Source organism: Pygocentrus nattereri, chromosome 9 (assembly GCF_015220715.1).
Source record: "Pygocentrus nattereri isolate fPygNat1 chromosome 9, fPygNat1.pri, whole genome shotgun sequence".
Classification (NCBI taxonomy): Eukaryota; Metazoa; Chordata; class Actinopteri; order Characiformes; family Serrasalmidae; genus Pygocentrus; species Pygocentrus nattereri.
In genome coordinates, this window is record NC_051219.1 from 38,328,294 (window position 1) to 38,352,408 (window position 24,115).

General features: G+C 42.0%; 1 protein-coding gene across 8 annotated transcripts in view; it reads left to right on the top strand.

The window, feature by feature from the left end:
- Positions 1-1,989: 1,989 nt before the first annotated feature.
- atp2b3b (ATPase plasma membrane Ca2+ transporting 3b) overlaps positions 1,990-24,115 on the top strand; it is an 86,064-nt gene continuing 63,938 nt past the window's right edge. For 4 of the 8 annotated variants that reach the window (XM_017712723.2, XM_037541521.1, XM_037541524.1 and 1 more), the window contains exons 1-2: positions 1,990-2,560; positions 20,341-20,999. In XM_017712723.2, the coding sequence (XP_017568212.1) occupies positions 20,771-20,999 (229 nt within the window). In that variant the 5' untranslated portion in view covers positions 1,990-2,560; positions 20,341-20,770. Of the gene's footprint in view, positions 2,561-20,340; positions 21,000-24,115 lie in introns of those variants that run through there. The other 4 variants (XM_037541522.1, XM_037541523.1, XM_037541526.1 and 1 more) reach the window with 2 other exon arrangements.

Genomic DNA, 24,115 nt, shown 5'->3' on the forward strand with positions numbered 1-24,115 from the left:
GCACTTGACAACAGTATTAGTAATACAGCACCCTCTGGAAACATTAGTACCTTTGGTATACAAGATGGAAAAAGGCAATGATACACTTGTGTCCAACTTGTCAGTAGTGTATCACTGATTCTGGAGGGCTGTGTATATATATCAAATATAAGTTATAGTTTTGAAATATTATATATTCATGGCAATATATGTATTTCAAATATATGACATATATTAGCATATATGGATTTCCTGTGCATCCAACTTACATTAGTCACATATGGACATATGAGTTGTATTATTTGAAATTGGCCATTTTTAAATGTGGAACATACATTTCAGTCATATATCAACATATAAAAACATATATGTGTAACACACACTATATTGCCAAAAGTATTTACTCGTCTGCCTTCATACACATATGAATTAGAGTGACATCTCATTCTTAATCCACAAGGTTTAATATGGTGTCAGCCCACCCTTGCCAGCTATAACAGCTTCAACTCTTCTGGGAAGGCTTTCCACAAGGTTTAGGAGTGTGTTTATGGGAATTTTTGACCATTCTTTCAGAAGTGCATATGTGAGGTCAGACACTGATGTTGGACAAGAAGGCATGGGTCACAATCTCTGCTCTGATTCATCCCAAATGTGTTCTATTGGGTTGAACTCAGGACTCAGGCCAGTCAAGTTCTTGCACACCAAACTCGCTCATCCATGTCTTTATGGACCTTGCTTTGTGCACTGGTGCTCAGTCATGTTGCAACAGGAAGGGGCCGTCCCCAAACTGTTCCCACAAAGTTGGGAGCATGAAATTGTCCAAAATCTCTTGCTATGCTGAAGCATTAAGAATTCTTTTCATTGGAATTACGGGGCCGAGCCGAACTCCTGAAAAACAACCCCACGCCATAATCCCCCCTCCACCAAACTTTACACTTGGCATAAAAGCAGTCAGACAAGTACCGTCCTCCAGGCGTCATCCATCAGATTACCAGACGGAGAAGCGTGATTCATCACTCCAGAGAACACATCTCTACTGCTCTAGAGTCCAGTGGCGGTGCTTTACACCACTGCATTTGACGCTTTGCATTGTGCTTGGTGATGTAAGGCTTGGATGTGCTTGGAAGCTCATTCCGTGAAGCTCTCTACGCTGTTCTTGAGCTAATCTGAAGGCCACATGACGTTTGGAGGTCTGTAGAGATTGACTCTGCAGAAAGTTGGTGACCTCTGCAAACTATACGCCTCAGCATCCGCTGACCCCGCTCTGTCATTTTTCGTGGCCTACCACTTCGTGGCTGAGTTGCTATCGTTCCCAATCGCTTCCACTGTGTTATAATACCACTGATAGTTGACTGTGGAATATTTAGTAGTTAGGAAATTTCACAAATTGCACAAGTGGCATCCTATCACGGTACCATGCTGGAATTCACTGAGCTCCTGAGAAAGACCCATTCTTTCACTAATGTCTGTAGAAGAAGTCTGCAGGCCTAGGAACTTGGTTTTACACACCTGTCGCCATGGAAGTGATTGGAACACCTGAATTCAATGATTTGGATGGGTGAATGAATACTTTTGGAAATATGGTGTATATTCCACACTTTACAAGCCAGTTTCTTGCGCATCTGAAAAGCAGTTTTCCAGTCACTGCCTGTTTTCAATAATGCAGTCCAGCTTCATGATTTCCCTGCAGTTCGAGTCCTTCTTCTCAAACAGGCGCCTTAAAGGAGAAAAAAAAAAACAAACTGTGGAGTGTATGAGGAGCTGGGGGACACTGCAGTGAAGTAAATAAAACGCTACCAATCCGTTCTCCTCCCTTAAACTGGGGGGGGGGGGGGGGATTTGAGGTTGGGGGGGGGCGTTGACGTGATGGGGAGTTAGAAACGGAGTGGGATGGGCTTATAAGAAGCAGAGGCGGGGCTATAGAGCGTGCGGGAGAGAGAGCGAGCGAGAGAGAGAGAGAGAGAGAGAGAGAGCGTGCGCTCGCCCCCCCCTCCCTCCTTCTCGTGCTCTCTCGCGCGCACGGCAGCCCGCGCGCACGCTGCGTCTGAGCGAGGGGGGCTCTCTCATCACATCGCATCGAAAAGCCCAACTTTGATTTCCACCTCCAGGAAATTACGAATTATTTCTCCGCCACCTACCCCCCTCTTTGCCTTTCTTTCTTTTTTCTTTCTTCTTCTTCTTCTTCTTCATCCTCCTCCCGAACCCCCCCTCCCCTCCTCCCCTCCCGCTTCATCCACCACACTCGTCCTCACGCGATGCCTTCATCTCCCCTTTCTCCCCGCGCCGAGGAGCCTGAGCCCCAGCAGGCTGCAGCAGCCGCCGCGGCGCTGCTGTAGGACTCCAGCCGCCTCCACCCCTCGCACTCAGCGCCGCAGCACCGCTGGCCGAGGAGCACATGGCGACGGAGAGCAGGTGATCGAGGTCGCACGTCGAGTCCTTTTTCTCTTCGTTCCTCCTGAGGCAGAATCCAGGAATTGCCCCCTGTTTATTACCCCCCCTCCCCTCCTCCTCCTTCTTCTTCTCCTCCAACACCACCACCACCTCCAGCAACGCTGCGTCGATGTCCTTGGAGCATGGCCTGGTGAGTGAGTCTGCCATTGAGATGCACAGCAGTAAAAAAACTGAATGTGCTGCATTCATTACCTTTTTTATGATCTTACGCCATCTGTTTATAGGCTCCGCTGACCCTGACAGGGACGTTTCAGCAATAGCTCTTCTTCTGTACTGTAAAATGTGTCCTGGGATTACAGATCGCTGCCCGGCTCCCCGAAAAAAAACTACTGCATTGAAGCCCCCGGCGCGCAAAAGGCACACCGCTCACTGTCGAAACGTGATGCATCAGACATAAGCGGGCACGGTGTTTATGAAGCCCAGGACGAGCCGTGAGAGCGTTTCGCCCGGCGTATTTTAAGCGGAGGTCTCAGTGCTGCTGACCAGCGCTCACCATCATTAACATTACAACGAATTGGCTCGACGATCGAACGGGCTCGCGCGCATCGTTTCCCGCACGAGCGGAGCACATCACCTCAGCTCAGTCAGCTCAGTCGGCGCACTTTAGCTGGGTAGCTGTCGTCTGTCTGCTCATGTGCTCGTTTGAGCTGCTTTAAACCCAGCCGCTCTCTCCACTGCAGTGCTCCTGCCTGTCTGAGCGACTGGAGGCGAAGGTGCTTGTGTTTCTAAAGCATGACTGTGCGTTAGCAGCCTGTAGCCCGTGTGTGTGTGTGTGTGTGTGTGGCACTGGACGGCCCTTTTTTCTGCAGAGCAGCATCCCGGTAACCTTGCAGATGGTGGTGGTGGGGGGCGTGGAGTGAGGGGAGGGGGGCACTTTCTCTTTCAAACCCCATCGCCATCACACTCATCCACCAGCTTTTAAAAAAAAATGTATTTATTTTATTTATTTATATTTAATATTTATTAAAGCGTCTCACGACCAGTTCTGCGCCACTGCCCGCTGTGTCCACCGGGTTTTTTCGGTGTGCAGAGCAGAGCGATCGCCCTCTGAAGGTGACCAGCAAAGGTCGTTCCGGTTTTTTTCTTTTTTTTATTGTCGAAAAAAGCGTGGAGACAAAAGCCTGACGTTGGATGAGTGACGACAGAGGGCTGCGTAAAAACTCCACTGTCCGGAGCGCGCGAGCTGCTCTGATTTCATTTATGAGGAGGGCTTTTTTTGGTGCTTTTTTTTTTTCCAGCCCCCCCCCCCCCCCCCCCACTTCCATCACTGCAAGGTGTGTGTGTGAGTGCCCGCGCGCTGGGTGTGGGACAGAGGACGGTGGGGGGTGGGAGGAAGAGAGGGTGGGTGGGGGGGGGGGGGTGTTGTGGTCGAGCCAGTGCCCAGGCTCATGACCGTATATTGAGCCCATAAGTCGATGCTCTTCTCTGATTGGTCATTTGGTGGGACTCGTCAATGCAGGACCCCTGCTACTATTGGTTTGTTTCATTTTAGAGGTGTTGAGGGGGTCGACGGGCCGACGTGGGACCACACGTTTCAGGCATCTGTCTTTAAAAGCTGTGACTGAATTTGACATGCGGCATGTTCAGCAACACATGATGGGCTTCCCTTAAGAGAAACCAGGCAGCTCATTAGGGCTCTTGAAGGGGTGGCTCACTTGAGATATGGTGGCGTTTCAGAGAGTTTTACTAAAGACCTTAGCCAGAGCCTGCGCTTCTGATTTCGCACGGGTATGATTTCATGTCCTGGGTTATAGCTGCACCACTCATACTAGTCATTGGTGAGACCGGCGTCAGCATTTCAGCACACTGTAGCATTACATGAACCCAAACTCCACAAAAAGTGCTTAGGGAAAAGAGTGGGTGCCCCAGTTCTTTGTCCAGGTTGCCCTAGTTTGACTACTTTTGATACAGAGATGGTTAAAAGGGACCAAGGTGGTGTCTGAACAAAGCTGTTTCTGAAGTTTGCAAACTTTGGCATGGAATTCTGCACCAAAGGAGACTGTTGCAGACTTACGATGGTGCTCTGGCCACAACATTTCACATTTTGGCCACTAAAAGTGCTGTTTGCCTGCACATGGAACTAATTGCATCAAATCAGACCTAATAGGAACTTGTTAACTGTAACCAAATGTGATAAGTGTGGTGCCCGTGGTGGTCCTCACTGCCGAACAGTTCCACCTGCTGTCAGATGCTGTTTCATTGGCTGAAGTTTATCACGCTATAAAATAAGGTTCTAAATGACATTAGGTGTTAAAGAAGCTGGGGTCACACTGAGAGGCCATCAGTGAAGTAGCTAAACTATACTTAATGAAATTACCTAGATCAGATGATATCAGAGTGGACCAGAGTGATGGGGTTCATCATGACAGTCACGACAGCAGCAATCTTCTTGTTAATGTAAAGTTTTTCATATTTTTTGTTTGTTTTAAAGCGATGGTAAATACAATGTATATATGCTTCTATTATTATGGCCACCAATTCTTAATTTTGTCCGCTTTATTCAATGGCTTAATAGCCAGTGCAAATTTTTTACATCTGTCAATCTCTACTTGCCTCACTGGATGTGACCTGCCAATTTAAGAGTCGGTCATAATGAATGCTTCACACTGGATGACCATGACTGTTGCAATGTCATGTATGATTCATGACTTGCGGTTGATATGGACTATGAAAAATAGTAATCTGTTGCAATAGTGGTACAACATATGGTCAGTATGGTTAATAATATATTAAAGATCAAAAACGCTGCAATAGAAATGACCGACGGTGTGTATACTTGCCCCTTTATGGGTAGAGTTGAACTGCTGGAGAATGAATTGTACTGTAACATTGTAGATATATGTATAAAATATTTTGTAATTGTTTGGATGAAACTCAAATTGGTCCACCTTATAACTTTTGGCTTTCAAAAGTTTGTGCTCTTAATGGACTGTTACCTTGGCTTGACCTGAATGTCAGTCGACCTTTTCCAGTGCCTTCTTTCAAATTGCAGGCTGATAGTGGTTGTGGCCTAAACGAGAAATGAGTGTGAAGCGCTTGATATGGGTTACTGACCACAGTGGACTAATCAAGAAATGCAGATGGTAATAACCAGCGTCCAGAATGTAATTTAGACAGTCAGTTAGCAATCTAAATTTCAACAAGCATGTTTATGGATTGCGGATGGACATTTGGTACTGAATGACGTTTTCATTTTTGATATTAATGTGGTCAGTGCCATAAACATATTGCTCTTGCCTTGGACGTACAGCTCTAGGTGTAACCTTCCCTGGTGTGGAACTTTTACATTATGTGGAAGGTTTTATAAGGTTTCAGAACATTCTTTATCGTTTGTACACCCTGGTTCCTCCAAGAACCATACATTGAGAGGTTCTTTTGGGAATCAAAGAGCTTCTACTATGGCATTGCTCCATAAAACTACCCGTCATTGAGTTGAAAAGCCTTTATTAAAACGTGGCTATGGACAAAAAAATCGGCTCGAATCTTTATCAGGGAGAGTCACATACTGCTTTCTGAATAACAGAATAACAGCTTTTAAGTGATGTTTGTGTTGAGTGAAGCGGCAGTGCAGGGTGTGGCTCACTCTCATTTATATTAAATCAGATCAAAACAGCAGCAGCTTTATGTGGCACTTCTCTGTCCGCTACATTTATTCATGAGACAGCCAAAGAGATAGACACAGCTAGGCAGCATTATGCAGATGTTCGGCTCTTTCTTCCACGGGCCTGGCCGAAGCTTTTCCTTTGACTTTTTCAGAGACGAGGCGCTTATGTTACTCCCCCTAGACTCCTGCGCCAATGCAGTCCATGGCTCTGCTCGAACGGCAGCGGCTGCTGTAAGGGGATGCAGGCCACTGCAGTGAGAGTGGCTGGGAGGAAGGAGTAAGTGGAGGGTAGAGCTGTAAGTAGAGTATAATTGGAGAAACAAAGAGAGAGGAATGAGGAGAGGAGAGGAGTGGGGCTAATAAAGTGGCCAGTGGGAGAAAGTAGGGAGAGCGAGGGAGAGCTGAGGTGGAGTCCACTCACCAGGCGCAGAGTAACGTCTCTCTCACAGCACCGGGATTAGTGCACGGCAGTGAGGGAGAGGGGTTATTTTTCTAGTTTGCTGCACTGGAATATTTAGACAGATTAAACACACTCGTCACAGATCTTTCAAGTGGCATTACTAACTATGTAGTTCCATGATTAGTATGGGGTAGATTCAGTGTAGTAATTGTTGCTGTCATAAGAAAACCTTACGACAAAATTGTACCTTTATAACAGACGGGAAAAAGCCATTTTAATAGGGATGCACCATTATGAGAATTCTGGAATTACGCTGATATCTGATATTTTCCATGTACTCATCTTCAGATGCCGTTACATAAACGTTTTTAAAGACCATCAACAGGATTAGCATTACGGAGAAATGTTTATTTGCAGAGGGTCAGCTGTGTCCTAAAATGATATTTAGTTATATTTTACTGGAGAACAATAAATAAATCATCAGATATTGATTTGAATTATTGGTCAAGTCTCAGCATCTGTCCAGTGCCGATGCCGATATGATTCTGATATGATTGGGCATCTCATGTTCTTAATCCTCCTTTAATCTTTAAATTTACTAAGATCTTTTTTACCTGGGGTAAATTGGACCCCAGCAATTTACACCTTTGGGAAGCATCGAAGTTCTGGTGGGAATTATGCTTTCCTCTCCCCCATGTTGTGTTGGCTATCAGTGGTTCTCGCACTACTACAGGTTTGGTAATGTTGGGTTAGGGCCCTACGGCAGAGGGAAGTTTTTTGAGATTATAAAATTGCTTGTTGTAGTCACCTCAATATTATCCAAAACAACCAAAACAAATAGGTGATATTTCCTATTTTTATACAGATAAAACAGCCTGGGGTCAAACTGACCTCAGTGAACACTGATGCGTACAAAATGTTTACATGACATTGAAAACACATCGTCATGTTCATTTTATGTTACCTAGTTGTCCCCAGTAAATTCTGAAAAATGGATAATAAGAAGCAAAAAAAAGTCGATCATTTATTTAGAGATGTTGAACATTGACTGGTGTCAAATTGACCCCAAAGATAATTGGAGGGTTAACTTAAACACTTTGACATCTGCTGGTTTCCCAGACCCAGATTAATCTTAATTTTAAATTAGAAGATTTTCATTGATAACATTGACATTACAGTCCTGGACTAGGCTTCATCCATGTCCTTGAAACTGAGCCTGAAGGTTCATATGTTCACCCACAGTTTAGTTTCTCATTTTCATAAACAGGCATATTATATGCTGGTATAATAACGGTTGTAGTATAAAAAGTCTTAAAAGAGAATTCCAAATTATTTTTTTTCTGCAAAATTTCTGTATTACTCTTAACATTGAGATGTAAACAAAGAAATTCAGAATGATTTGATTTGAAATACTTAGCTTTAGAGAAACCTGGCTGGTTAGAGAACAAACACCCTGCATTTATTTTCAAAATACACTGCAGGTTAAATCCTCATCTCAAAACTGTTGTGAAATGATGACAACCCTTTTCTGTAATAGCGTTCTGTGTGGGATCTTTTAGAAGTATTAAATTCTTCTGATGTCTGGTGACCATCACCAATGCTGTGAACTATTCTGACTCAGTAGAACGGCACATTTGACGTCAAACCACTCCGAATGACTTACATCTAAAAGGTGTTGCAATGCAGAGGTTTTGAAAAAAATAGGTGGATTTTACTTGTAAGGATTGTAACTGAATAATATGACTAGAGTGTAAGAGGTTCACATCTGTTAATGTAAAAGTTAGCTTTTCTAAATTTCTGTTAAAATTTCTGTTTATTCCATTAGTCATTAAATGTACACACAGCATAAAGGTCAGCAGCAGCCATGGCATTTTCAAATGGTGTAAAAAATAAATTGGGGAAAAAATAATGAGGCTTTCTTAGGATGACAGTGAAAGATTTTCTTCTTATGAATGTTTACTATACTTGCCCACTGTTAATGCATTGTAAATGTATTAAACTAATATTGTGATTATGTAACCACATCACTGTGCGCGTAATATAAAAATGCATGTTGGGATTCGAATATATTTTCATTTGTATTTATATTGGATTGTCTGAAATGGTCATTACTTTGTGTCGCTTGTACTTAGAGCATGTTCATTACAGTCCATTAGTGGTAAAAGGCTGGAAGTTTGAAAAAGTCCAGAGCAAACGTTAACTGTGAGCAGCAGCGCAAACATAAATCAGAAAATATCTTACGCAATTGTAAGGGAACGTTTCTCAGACATCGCGAGTGACTGCAGCTGGAGGCTCTTTGCTGCCAGTAGCTTGTTGTCTCTCATCTCTCGTCTGGCTCTGAGCTCCTGTGAGAGCGTGTCTGCTCGTGTCCTGCTCAGTCAAAATCCTCAAAATCACCTTGGTTCTGTCCCGTTGCATGACAGCGCCTTCATTACAGCTCGCTCGAAGCTGCTCCCCTCCGTAAGGCTCTCTGTCAGCGGAGGGGCCCGCGGGCCTCGGCGCCGGATCTAACCCCTGTCACCGACAGCCTCGCCGAGCAGGCTGCTCGTGGGAAATTGAGTTTATTTTCTGCATTAGCAAAACTACAAACTGACAATTAGATGAAGGATCCAGCTATCACGCATTTTGAGAGCCACACGCATTTGTCATCCTGCAGAAATAACTCCAGAGATGTCTGACCCCGCGCATCAAAGCTGCATAGGAATGAACTGGGCTGTGTTTTTTTTTTTTCTTCCATTCCCTCTGTATCATTTCTCTTTGTTCCATTTTTGGAAACAGAACATCAGGAAGCTGCTTCACAGCAGGAGAATTTTTCATCCTGAAGGAAACTCAGGCTGACAGTAAGTTACTGTCACCAATCTAATTCCTTGAGATACCTAATGTCTGCTTAGATTCCGTTTGTGGGACGAGAAGAAAGCTCCCTGAAATCTTGCCTTGTCCGCAGGACTATTTAAAGCTTTTCCTGGGTCTCGCTGCTCCCCTGAGAACGGCTTTGAGTTTGTGCGTGTGTATTTTGATTTGCCATTCCGAGTGTGGCAGTAATTAAGGCCTTAATCAGGAATCGTTGGATTCTGGCAGGTTCATTTTTGGCACTGTGACAACTGGGCCTTTCAAACGACACCAGCAGAGTTGCAAGCGTGCCGTCACTGAAATGCGCTGTGTGGATATTTACTATGCCCTCTTTTAGTCTTTATGTACACTCCTAAAAAAGATGCTTCTTCAAGGGTTCTTTTTATAAAGGGAATGGTTCTGTATAGACCCATAAGTTCTATATCGAATCATTTCATGCTTCTTGATTCTTTGCGTGGTGAAATGGATGTTCAGGTTAATGGAGAATGTGTTGTATATTGCTGTTGTCGGAACAAAACCTTGTATCTCCAAAATAGTAACTTTGCAGGAGAAGGAAAAAATGTACTCTACTTTTATTGGAAGTCAATGGAACCAGATGTTTTCCAAATGCCAATAGGCATTTTCACATTATGACAAAAACGGAAAAATTCTTCCAACAGCAGCAATATGGTTCTATATAGGCCCTTGGTATAGCACAAAAAGGGTTCTGCTATTTTTACTTAACATCATAACAATAGCTCATTTTAGAACTATATAGAAGCATATATATCACATTCTCCATCAGTCTAAAGAACTATTCCCCCGATGTGCTGAACACTTTAAGCATGAAATGGCTCTATATAGGACAATTCCCTTTACTAAAGAACCCTTGAAGAGCCATTTTTTAAGAGCATAGTCACACCACTCTTATGGATGGTATTGGGCCAATATTTGATATTTTTGAACATTGTGATGGTTTAAATAAGTGCATATATTATGCAAATTATTGTTCTTTCGTTTTATTTCTCCTGCCTTTATTTAACTGTTCTCTTTGTACAAGCATTTTAATTTGTGGTGAGAACACAATACACTAGCTAAGATTGCACTTCATTATAAGCTGTACAAACAGAACATCACCAAAACCTTATCTACACACATGCACACTTTGAACACCCCTGGGAAAAATCATAAAATGTTTACAGTAAGCATATAACTATACACTGACCATATAACTTACTATACTAGGTGCACTTTGTAGTTCTACAGTTACAGACTGTAGTCCATCTGTTTCTCTGCATACTTTGCTAGTAGATCATTCTCGGCACTGCAGTAACACTGACGTGGTGGTGGTGTGTTAGTGTGTGTTGCGCTGATCTGAGTGGCTCAGACACAGCAGTGCTGCTGGAGTTTTTTAACACTGTGTCCACTCACTGTCCACTCTACCTTGTCAATCCACCTTGTAGATGTAAAGTCAGAGACGATAGCTCATCTGCTGCTGCACAGTTTGTGTTGGTCATCCTCTAGTCCTTCATCAGTGGGTCACAGGACGCTGCCCACAGGACGCTGTTGGCTGGATATTTTTGGTTGGTGGACTATTCTCAGTCCAGCAGTGACAGTGAGGTGTTTAAAGGTTGTAGCAGAGGTTGTAGCAGACCCTCTCCTCCACGACAGACCAGACTTATCTTAGCATACTGAGCTGATGAGATGATGTATCCTGAGATGTGCTTCCAAACTGGTAGTGTTCCCACCCTTATTAATAATCTGATGTCTGCACAGACAGCATCCAGCGGTCCATCACGTTCATTTAGCTGGAAACCCCAATATTGTCAAATTGGTGTGTCACAGTTTATTAAGTAATTAGAAGCTTGACCAGATGATGATGACAGAGTGATTATATTTCCATCTGGGAAACTGGAGGCTATAGGATAAAACTCTGTAATGCCCACATGTGTTACTTTGTAACTGTATTTAAAATATGATTGTCATTTATTGAGATAATTCTGCAGATGATAATAATTTATCTACATTTACGCTATTGTCCAAGCTTAGTTGTGGCAAAGCTAGAATGGGACTTTTTGCATCATTTTTATATGAAATTATGAGAATTTTTATTTTCCTACTAGAGCTGCACAGTGTATTGTTAATAATTAACATTAATAATTTATTGATTAATTCATAATTTATTGTTAATACAAATATTGTTTATAATTATCCCAATATTGGCCAATATTGGAATACTGATATTTATATTAGAGCTGGAGCTGCAGGACTGTTGGACTCACTGGCTGATCTAATGCTGCGTCCCAAACCACACTCCTCTGTACTTCACCTATTACACTAATGAGTGCACTTCCAAAGGTATAGTCATGATTATTGCATACTATTTAGGGTGCTAGTATGTGTTTTGGGACATGAAAAATAACACTGTGGGAATTCTCAGCTTGAATTTTTTATCACTACAACAACAAATCAAATAAAATATATTACAAATCTGAAATGTACTGGTTAGTATGTTTTAACAATGAGTTTTAAAGTAAGTGTTCTGAGAAAAAAAAACATTTTACTGCCTTTGCTGGATCAGTTATGGCTTCATTATCTTTTAACAAACTGCCACTGTGCTGCAGACTGAACTTCTAGAATGACCACTGCATGACGTCAGTGAAGTACGATGAGTTGCAGAAAGTTACTGTATGCAAATAAGCCCTTTAACCAATCACACACACACATTTTCTATGCCGCTTCTCCCTTAGGGTTGCCAGGGTGGGGGTGAGCTGGAGCCTATCCCAGCGGTCATCAGGCGGAAGGCAGGATACACCCTGGACAGGGCGCCAGTCCATCACAGGGCACACAGACATACATACACAAACACACACACACCTAGGGCGTGTAGTGCAATGTAACATGTCCAATTGGCCCAACTGCATGTCTTTGGACTGTGGGGGGGCGGAGAACCTGGAGGAAACCCACGCAGACATGGGGAGAACATGCAAACTCCACACAGAAAGGACCGGGGAATCGAACCCAGGCCCTCCTTGCTGTGAGGCGACAGCGCTACCCACCGTGCCATTAACTAATCACAATATTTTTTATTTTTATTTACATTTTTATTCACTGTGCGGTGTAAGAATTGACCAGTGTTTCTATTTATATTTTAATGAATCAAAGAATGCTTGTAAGCCATCACACATAAATAAAATGGCCAAAACAATGCAAGCCAATCAGGTGCCTTACAGTCTCAATATGTAAGAATATAATCACAATACTAGTATTTTTGCAACCGTAGGCAAAGCTCAGGACTTCTGCCTTTGCTGTGATTGTTCAAAAGCATCGAGAGTGCATGTGCAGTACCTCAATACTAAACGCATTATACATGCACTGTATTAAGTCAGCGTGTTTGCACATAAAGGGAGGGGTTAAGGTTCTAAAATGGTAAAAAGATAAAAGATTAGGGCACAACAGACAGAACAGCATTGCTTCACACAAGGTCAGATGACCTTCAGAGGGTTTTGGATGTGGGTAAAGTGTTTGAAGACCAGTGCTGTTCGTACATGGTGTACCCTCCACCTGATGGGAGATCATACATGAGGATCAGGCAGAATTCCGGTAGGAAGTCACACCAAGCAGCGTCGTGCAAAAAGCTTTATTACATCTGGACCTTCTTGGTTTTTTCAGTGCTTGGATTGTGCATTAGGGCCCTGTCGGTGTTCAGGCTCTGTAATTAGAATGAAGTGAGCAGCGCACTGACTCATTCCCCAACACTTCTGTTATTTTTTTTTTTTTAACACCAGTGCCTTTGATGTTGAATTTGGGTTCTCGGTGAACCAGGCAGCAGAGTCTGTTCCTGCAGTTTTCGTTGTGTGCTGATGGACATGGAGACCAAATGGACTGACAGAGCTCGTGATGCACCAGTCTAATATACTATTTTAATAAATGGATCGAATATTGACCAGATGTGACCGATCCACATTTCATACTGTTTCTTAGTCATGATCATTATGAAATTGTCATTTATTTGCAGTTTTATTTACCTTTTAGAGCAATATTCTGAAAAATGTTCACAGTCCAAACAAGAACGTTAGTATGTTACCACAATGATATGATAATGGCATCAGACAAGTGTTTAGATTTTGACAGATATTTTGAACCGATATTTTGAACCCACACACTCTGTGCTATCACGGAATCTAAATTACTGAGAGACACAGTTATTAACATTAACTATGTACTAGTTGGAAATTTACATGAAGCAATGTAGTGTCTAATTTACTGTACATGAAGGCATTTCTGTGCTTCAACAAAAAAACAAGTGCCTTGACAGAACACTAGTATCAGATAGGTACTTGTTATGGGTTTATGGGTTATGAGTTCAGACACTGGAATGGAAATTGGTGAGAAAAAGTTCATGCATTCCTTAATGTCCTCAATGTCACCGTTGTGTTGCCTATTAGACCCAGTGAATTTGATTCCAATAGAACATATCTGTGTATTAACATCATAAACACCTTCCGTTCCTCATTCTCGTAACTGTATACCCTCCACAGTAGTTTCACAGTAGTCTACAACTGACTTCTTTTGTAGTTACTGAGTCTGTTTGCATGCACTGAATAATCCGATAACTGCAGAAAATCTGATTTTGGCCGTAACCCGATCAACACGTTTATATGCACTTGAGTAATCAGATAATGGTAAACTCTAGGTTTACATGAGTCAGACAGTAATTAGATTTCTGCTTGGCAACCAGCCAATAAGCTCAATGTAACTCCAACTTCATACCGCAGCTTTTTTTAAAAAACACATTGCACCAGTTTATCTGGAAATATGAACACACATCACCTCGAAGATGAAGAATATGTAAATCCTTCATTTCGTCGAGTATGTAGTTCGTTTCAGTGTCACTCCACAAAAGTGCTTTGCTGCATCTCACAGCGACGCTGCTTGCTTATTTCCGGTACAGCAGACTGTTCTGCACATGCGCAGACTGAGAAATCTGAAAGAAATCGGAGTAAGTGATGCACTGCATACGCTGAGAAATCTGACGACTGAGCTAAAATCCAGCTCTGTTTATCAGATTTCCAGAGCAGAGTATGGTGTTTACACGACCATTTGAATAATCGGATAACTGCAGAAATCTGATAATGATTGGATTATTGAGTGCATATAAACACTCTCACTGTTGCCAGGTTAAGGTTTTCATAACTGTAGCAAAAATTCCATTGATGAAATTTTATATTAATTTCAAATTTTATTTTGTTCTGTATGGATTTGGGAGGTGACACTGTCAGAGGTTATAGTTTCACAAAGTGTCAAAAGTTCAGTACTTTTATTACTGATATTTGGCAAATTTGATATTTCAATGCCTTGACATATTTTTACTGCTTTCAGTTATTTACCCAGATAAGATAGCTCCATGTTATCTGGATTATTTCTGTTGATAAAGAGATTGAATTAAAAAAACAAAAAAAAACAGATTTAATTAAAAACTTAAGATGTAAAATTTGTATGTTCAGTCCAGTAAACATTTGATCAGACTAGAGTGTTTACTATTGGTATTAAGCATTGCAAAACTGCACTTGGTTTCAATATCAAAATCAAAATATTAAAATTTGTGGCAACCCTAGTCAAAATAGATTTTTTTGGACCTACATCAGTCAGTATCATGATGGTACAGTGGCTAATTTGTAGTTGTCGTTTCCAACCTGTCCAGTTTTGATTAGCTAAAACAACATAATCCAGTTCAGTAGTGTTGTATTTTAAACTCAGGCCAACAACTCTAAACAAATAGTGTAATATCTGATGTGAATAATTTATGTATTTTGACAAACGTTGTTTGAGTTGTGTGGAGAGATCAATTCAAAAGTCTTGAAATGAATTACTGCATAATAGGCTTGGGGCCATATCACAAAACTTCCTATCTTTTGTCCTGAGTTGAGATCTGACTAATCTTATCCTCATTTATGAAACATAACTTATAGCACCTTATCTTGCGTTAGGAAATCTCTACTCAGGCAAAGTCAACAGTACCCCGTGCTGTTTATAACAGTTTTGCCATTTTGCAGTTTCATTTTCCATTTCCCAAAGCTTTAGCTGGCCTGCAAGCTACATTACATTATTCCTCTTAATAAACAGTCACTTGTTCAACTGTGTCTCCTCATTATCAACCATAATCACTGTAACATTTAATTTCACGAGTTTTCATCAACATTACATAAACAAAGATGTTGAGAGGGGATGGTGGAGATTGTGTCTGCAATGTCTGGGATTTTTAAAATGTAGAGTTAGAAAACATCTTATAAGTGAAACCACCATTTTGCAATATAGTTAAAGGTGCAGTGTATAAGGTTTACAGACATCTAGTGGTGAGGTTGCAGATTACAAGCAACTGAATGCCCCTCCTTCACCTCTCCCTTTGTAAGTATGTAGTAGAACCTGTGGTGGTTGTCAGGTTTTCTGCCGCCGCCTGTCCCGATTTCGTTTTGCTTCTTCAAGTTTTTGCTTCTTTGATGACAAGCGTTAACCCTTCCTTGCTTTTTCTTGTGCTAAATAATAAGCATGATCCTCTGTCAAAATTTGGGCTGTCCTACTTCTTGCAACACAAAATGGTCAGCCAACACCGACAGCAACCACTAATTCTTCTTTTTTCTGTGTCTTCCAACCGGCAACACCAAATTCAAGCTGCTGCATAAACATTAAAAAGTGAAAGGCACTCTCTACAGCCAGTATTTGGTTTGTTTGTTCTGGACAACAGTAGAAATATGGTAGCACAGCATGATGACCTCTTATGGAAGAGGACCTGCTTCCTATGTGGATATGAAGTGTGTCATTCTAAGCTAACAAAAACACGATTCATAGTCAGAGGTGATTAAACATGACTACATGGTTTTGTATGCTGTATATATTCCATTCTGCTAATAGATCCCCCCAAATCTTACTCACTGCACCTTTAAATGTAACATCATTATTGTTGTTATAGTTACACTGAAATATGCTGCCTGTCACAGCTGCCTCTTATCTGGAGTTGGGATAAGATTATGAAGTTAGAAACTTGTCCTGTAATAGCAGCTGTCCTAAATTCAGTCCTAACTGAAGCTGTCATGGCGAATGAACAGATAAGATTCGAGAGTTATTATGTTTGTGTATTACAGCCTCTGCAGTGTAAGAGGTTAACACACAGAGTAAGTGACAGGTCTTGGATTTTAATATTAGATTGACACCAGTTAGATATGCTGCGTTTTAGATGTTCAGCGTGGAAGCGTTTAATGTGGTGAATGATTACTGTAATGATTATAATGAGTAGTAATGATTATTAGAATGATTATTATATTTGGGAGAGTAATGGCTCGAGGGATTTGCTGGGTGTGCGATGGTGTGCGTGTTTGTGTCACTGTTCTTTGTTGGTTACTTTAGACACATTACATAAGGCGCTGGACAATTTATGTAATACTGCTCCCCTCTCTCTCTCTCTCTCTCTCTCTCTCTCTCTCTCTCTCTCCCTGATTTCAGCCTGAGCAGATTGGGTTGTACGGCACCAGGCTAGACCTGGGGTAGCTTGCTACTAGTGCATTACCAACAATATATCACCTAATGGGACCCTAGCACGCTCCTGGAAAAGGTTTGAGGAAAACAGATCAATATGAAAACTCAGCATAATCTTCAGCCATCTGCCTCCTGCACACACAGCACAGTGGCAGCGCTGTTTAACCGTGGCCCACTGATGGGAAATGGAACCGCTCTCAATAGACTCTGATGGAACGGCTTTCTGCAAGTGGCTATTACCCTGCAGGCTCGCGCACACATGCGCACCCTCACGCACGCAAACATATTATGATTTGAGGTCTGACCTCTCATCCATATTCATGTGACATCCACAACCCCGATGATCTACAGTCAGCACTGCACCACCAGTAACCTTCACTCTGTCCATTACTGCAACACTGCAGAGAGCAGGGCAGGGCAGTGGAGAGGAAATGGTTAGAGGAGAAGAGAGCAAAGAAAAGTAAAAGAACATGAGGAAAAGATAAAACAGGGATAAAGAGAGGAGGTTAGTGGACAGGAAAGGAGAGAAGTCAAATGCGTTTCTAAAGCAGATGTAAAATCAACACGCAAGCCAAAGTGCTGCACAGTGATTCACACCAAATCCAACAGAACAAAGAGAAGAGCAGTAGGTAGTAAATATACTTAATCGAAATTGGAAAAAAGAGGAGAGGAAGAGATGGAAGGAAAATGAGAGGAGAGAAAGGCAAAGAAGAAGAAGAGAGGAGAGGAAAGTTCAGTCAAATGTATTTGTTAAGCAGATTTTAGGCCAAATAGAAGAGATGAGGGGAAAAGGCAAAGGAGAGAAACGAAGAGGAAAAAAGAAAAAAGGAGAGCAAAAGAAAAGGGAAGAAAGGCAAGCAGAGGAGAAGAGAGGGGGTAAAGGAATGTAGAGGAGAGGAGTAGTAAGGAGAGTAAAGGAAAGTCAAACGAATGTGTTACACAGTACTTACAAAATAAAATCTAATTGAAAAGCAAAATGAGCAAAGAGAATTGAGGCAAAAGAGCATAGAAGAGGAAAAGAAAGAAAGGAAAGGAAAGTAGATGAAAAGAGGAGAGATTCGAAGAAGATGAAGAGAAGAAGAGATGAAATTAGGGTCAAAACAAATGTATTTATAAAGCACAGGAGGCAAAGGAGCATATAGAGGAGGAAAGAAGAAGAAAAAAGGAAAGGAGAGAGGAGGAAAGGATAGTAGAAGAGAAGAAAGGGGAGGAAAGCAGAGGTGAAGCAAAGGGAGGAGATGAGAGCAGAGGAGTCAAGTCAAATATAATGCAGATATAAAATCAACATGTTCGCCAAAGTGCTACACAATAATTCAAATGATGCAGGATTGAAAAAAGGAGGGAAGAATAGAAAAGAAAGGCAAAAGAAATTAGATAAGAAAGGAGAGGAGAAGAGAAGAAAGGAAGGAAGAGGAGAGGAAAGGGAAAGAGAATTAGGGGAGAGCAGAAGAAAAAGAGGAGAGGAAAAGAAGAAAGAGGAGAGGGGGCTGGTGGTGCTGAGGGTGAGAGGGTTAGTGAGTCAGCGTGTGAGCGAGTGATGACTCTGTCGCTCCTGCACACTCCCAGCCCTGTGGGCCTACACGGACCACCTCACACACGCACACACACACACACTCACACACCTTCAGCGCAGTGAGACTGATGAGACATGCAGTGTGTGAGTGGGCAAGAGAGAAACAGCAGCAACAGCAGCGATGGAGACAGCAGATCCTGTGATGGCATGTCTTAAGTCAGTGTGCTTACACACAAGAGTGTGAGTGTGTGTGTGTGTGTGTGTGTGTGTGTGTGTGTTTGAGGGTTTGAGAGAGGGAGGGAGAGAGAGAGAGAGAGAGAGAGAGAGCATGAAAGAAAATGACTGTGTGCGTCAGGGTATAGCGAGGCCGAAGGATCTTTGTGGGAGTCGGAGGCATCTGTAGGTTTCCATGGAAACGTTGGGCCAATGCAGTTGTCTTGCTCTCTTGAGAGAAATTGTATAAATTATTTGCATCACTGACTGTGGGAATTTACATAGTCCATAGCTGTACGTCCTGATATTTTAGTACGCTTGTTTTGATCTTGAGCTTACTGATGAATATTTTTCTCAGCAGATGAACACATGAGGACGGGTGGGGGGTGGGTGGAAAAGGGGGGCGGAGGCAGAGGAACGAGAAAGAAAGAGTGAAGAAAGGAAGAAATCTGAAATAGGTCAAATGCAATAAGAAAACTGCCTGACCCTTCCATTTAACATAATTAAGTTATCTAAGGCCAGAGCGGTGTCTAATTAAACGAGGTGTGATCGCTGCATCACTCAATTAAAACGAGCGAGACCCTTTGCAGTGCTGAGGTTAGAGAGGCAGCCATCTGTAGAGCCTTTGACTGAATTAACAGAGAGTTGGCCGACTACCACCATAAAGACATGGAATGGGAGTGATGTCAAACTCCTTGGAGGATCCTAAGCATTGCATCATGAACGGAACCTAATCGATGGACGTTTGTTCAATAAAATTGGCTTATTAAGATTCCAAAGACTTATCAGCTGCATTTATATCCTGCATTTATATAATACTACATAAGAAAAGCATCAATGTGAATGTGATGGTGGTGTTTTGTAGATCAGAAATGTGCCAGATTTAGCACATGTTCTCACTATGCACCTGTATTTAACGGTTGATTAATGAAGACTGCAGCTTATCGCGCAAGCCCCATCTAACTGCATACCCGTGGGGCACAGGGTTTAAAAGGATTGAGATAGCCTAGAAAATAAAAGTTCAGTGATGAACAGATAGTGGTGTTAGTAAATAAAGTTCTAGTCAGTTCTGCTCCTAATCACTTGATGCCATCAAGCTTGGTGGTTGCAGGCTAGCACATGCTGCAGCCACAGCATCTTTTTAAACTGATGCTAATGCAAAGTCATTGGACAGCTCAACATGCTTGGAGGAGAGCACTAACTGCTAATTCTGCTCCTTCAGCTAACAGATGCCTATGCTGGCTAGCATTGCACTGACTAATGAGGGGAGAATGAGGTCCATTCTACCCACACAGAGAGAGCAAGGCCAATTGTGCTGTCTTATCTTGCGCCACATATGAGCAGTGAAATTTCAAATGCAATATATATGTTATTTTTAAGTACAATATAATAAAATACATTGAAATCTTCTAGATTGGTGTGAAAATATGTAGTTTGCTACTAAGATGCATGACTGCCTCAACATAGCACAAGTATTTGATTAGTACTAAGTATTGGTTGGTGTCATGAATTTGCATCAGTATTTATTAGGAAATTTGAGAATTTAATCATATTTGCCAATAGACAGTAATTAATGTCTATTGGCAAATGTGATTCAATTCTCAAATAAGTAAAGTGCTGTTTAACTAAAACTATTGAAATCTGTTTAATATCTGAACAGTTAAAATGACCTTGGATGATATTACTGTTTATTAAAAATTCTGTGTCCTTAATATTGATATCAGTGTTGGACAACACTGTCATATTGGTCAGCCCTTGGAGGTCTCAGTGACAGTTTGACATCTGATGTCTTTCCTCTCTCTCTCTTTTCTTCCCTAGGCTTACCCGCTCACGCCACCACACTGCTCCTTCTGAATCCTGACCTGCACGCCCGGCCTGTAATACTTTCTCTGCGATCCCCCACTCCCTCCTTTTCATCATCCCGATGGATTGGGAGCGCTCCATTCCCTCGTTCTGTTGACCCTCTGGCCGCGGGGGTAGAGTGGAGCGGGCAGGATTTGCTTTTTTCCTCACAGTCAGTGAGCGTTTCGCCCCAGCCGTGCCCTCCTCCGATGGAGAGTTAGTTAGAGGCGCGGGTGCAGCCGTGGGAGGGAGAGAAGAGGGGGCGAGTGACAGATCCACAACACACTAAACAACACAGGCAATCCCCAGCGACTGAGACGGAGTCTCAGGGCGTTCCATAGATCTGGACCAGAAGAAGACGCATAGGCGCAAGTAAATTGGCCGAATAGAAGCCGAAGAATCAAAAATGTCCACGACGGCCACCATGGGCGAGATGGCGAACAGTGCAGTGGAGTTTTACCCCAAGCGGTCCGGCAGCAGGGCAGAGGCCAACCACTCGGGCGACTTTGGGGCCACTGTGGAGGAGCTGCGGTCTCTGATGGAGCTGAGAGGAGCCGAGGCCATGCAGAAGATCCAGGAGAGTTACGGAGACACAGAGGCGCTCTGCCAGAGACTCAAGTCTTCCACCACAGATGGTAAGAGTTGCTTTACTCTCATCTGCATGTTCCTTTTTTGTTGTTCTCTCTCTCTCTCAGTAACACAATGTTGTCTACTTACGTTTACTGGTTAGTATTAGCCCAAGTTAACGAGTACATCGCTGTTGTCTTTACAGGAAAAGGAAAAACATACTTTTAATCTGAGTCAGTGGAACCAGATTTTTCCAAGTAATTTTGGGATGATTTTTTTGGTCCATTCATCTCGAAATATACACACAATATAAATGATAACAGGCGTTTTGACTTTATGGCAAAAACCGAAAAACAACAAAAATGGAGATACAAGGTTTTTCTTCCAACAGGAGCGATACACCAGGCTCGCTAGTTTGGATGAAAAAAACAAGACAGAAATGAAATAAAACACTGCTTAAAAACACAGATCAGACCTTTTGTAAGACCTTCCTGGACATGGTCTTAATATTCTTATGAGTGCACTTGATTGACATTCCTCAGTCCATGATTCCCAGCCTGCTGCACCACTAATTAAAAATGAAAGGGAAATGAGTGAAACATGCTTTACATGCAAGAGACATTAACCCCACTGTGTCTGCCAACTCACTGGTTGGTTGAGCTTTTGCTTGCTAGTTAACTTTCACGTTCAAAGTTTTCTGCCTCGAACAGAGTGAAATGGTGGAGAATGCATAATTCTTTTAAAACTGCAGCATCAGCATCAGCTTTGTGATTGGTGAGGGTACTCTACTCAGAACTGTGACTGTCCAGTTTACACTGATAGGGGAGAAATATGGTGAAATATATAATCATTTATTGGTCATTACAACGTTATTCACAGTGCAAATAAAGACTGTATACAGAAAAATAACTGCATCAAATTCACATCATAATAGAATATCAAACATGGTACTCATTGAAAGTTCAGAACCTGCACCTGATGGAATTTCTGTTGTTTCGTTTAACAAATAACTGAGAAATAAATAATATCAAATGTTGGTGACTTCTAACAGTTTTAAAGTCTAGGCTTATTCAGTTATTAAGTTATGAATCTCAATGCTTATCTTAACTACTATTAATTATTCAATAACTACTGTGAACCTTTATATAAAGCCCTAGATGAGTGCACACACACACACACACACACACACACACACACACACACACACACATGGAAATACATATTAGTGACCTACAGTTCTGAAAATGGCTAAAAGATGTGTTTGTTTTAATGCGCTTTAGTGTTTGGAATGGTTTTGAAATGTATCTCACATAAAAACATTGATGGATTTTTTCTCGTACAGGCAGTTATGAGAGTGAGAAAGGGAACTTAATGATTATGCTCCACACTGATTTTCTCTGATTTTCCTTCATTTGTATTTCTCTTTTATTTCTGTTTCTCTCTCACCCACATGCTCATACTGCCTTTTCCCCTCTGTCATTCTCTCCGTCTCACCTGTCTGTTATCTAGATTGCGGCTAGCGCAGTTGTTCCCTGCTAATGTAGTTCATTTTGCTTTGAGTCACTGAGTGAGAGCAGGCTCAGAAAATAAAATCTGCAAAATCCACCTAGTAGTTTTCCTCTCTTTCTTCCATTCATCCATTCATCCATCCATTCTCTCCCTCTTTTTCTCTCTCTCTCTCTCTCCCTCTTTCTCTCTCTCTCTCTCTGGCTCTCTCTCTCTTTCTCTCTCTCTCTCTCTCTCTCTCTCTCTCTCTCTCTCTCTCTCTCTCTCTCTCTCTCTCTCTCTCTCTCTCTCCCCTTCATCCCCCTCTTGCCACTCATCCACCATTTCTCACTGTCTCACTCAGCCAACTTCCCACTCTGGGTGCAGGGCTTGTGTCGGGTTGCTAGGCTACGGCGCTGTCGGTGGTGAGGTGGGTGTAGGGAGAGGAGGTTACTGGGTAAACAGTTCTCCACTGTTGGTGAGACTTGCTCATTCACTCATGGACTAGAAGGACCACACTCTGTAAGCGCCAGAGGATCTGTAATTGTGTTAAATTGGTCTGTCCATCACAAGGCCTGCAACAGTTAGTCAATTAGTCGTTAATGATGTGACATTTACTTAAAAACCAAATTCTCGAAAATATAGTATGAAGTTTCTATGTTACACACATCATTCCATCAGATTCAGTAGCATAATAAAGCAGTAAGCCACGAGAGGCCACGTGTTACTTTAGCGTAAGGGGTGTTCTTGCCTAAAACTCCCTCACTTGCGGTAAAATCACTGTAGTGCATGGCCTAAAGTAGCAATAAACAATTCTTTAACAGAATTGTATGTTATTGTTATCAAGCAACCACCCAAATAGCGGGCCTATATTTGTCAGCTGTCTTGATAAGATCGGCGCCCACTGACTGTTGGCCACTGTTGGCTCACCCTCAGACCACCCAGAACAGACTCGAAATGCACAGTGACTTTTATTTTAGAAAATAAACTTTTGGACTGTGAGGGGAAAGTGAGCAATGATAAGTGGAACTCTACTTAACCACCGGAGGGCTGTCCGGAAAACGCTGAGCAAAACGCTACTGAACTGCCAGCTTCACTATCATCTTGCTATCAGGGCGTGGACTTCTGAAAGATGACAAAGCAGTATTTTGTATACTGCAGTCATTTCATGAACTTTTACATTTTTCTATAGAATGAAAATATCATAATTCAGCACTGTTAAATGCAGGAACCATCATCTTAAAAGGCTTAGCTCATCAAATTACCACCACAATGATAATCCCAATTTCTGCTATTCCTCAGGGTGAATCGTGTTGTGTTAGCATCAAGCTAACCATGCCTCACTTTTACTTTCTTCATACTGGGTTTAGGATGTTACGAAATATAGCTATTTAAAGCGTGTAAGACATTCAAGTAACATTTTTAACCTTCTATTGTGCAGTTTAATAGTGAATCATTCAGTAAACACTTCAGTTCAGAGCCTAACACTGAATATTAATGGATGACCAGTTAGCATCTCTTAGCATGTTTAGCCTGCTGTCTTTTAGCCTAGCTGTTAGGGAAATAAGTTGTCAGGCCTTTTAAACAAAACAATACACTTGGGGGTCCATGTGAACAGTATAAAAGTCCAGTCGCAGTACAGTATTTTTTAGCGAATTGCTGTATTAATAAGGTGGTCATGTGTATATTGAGTATTTTA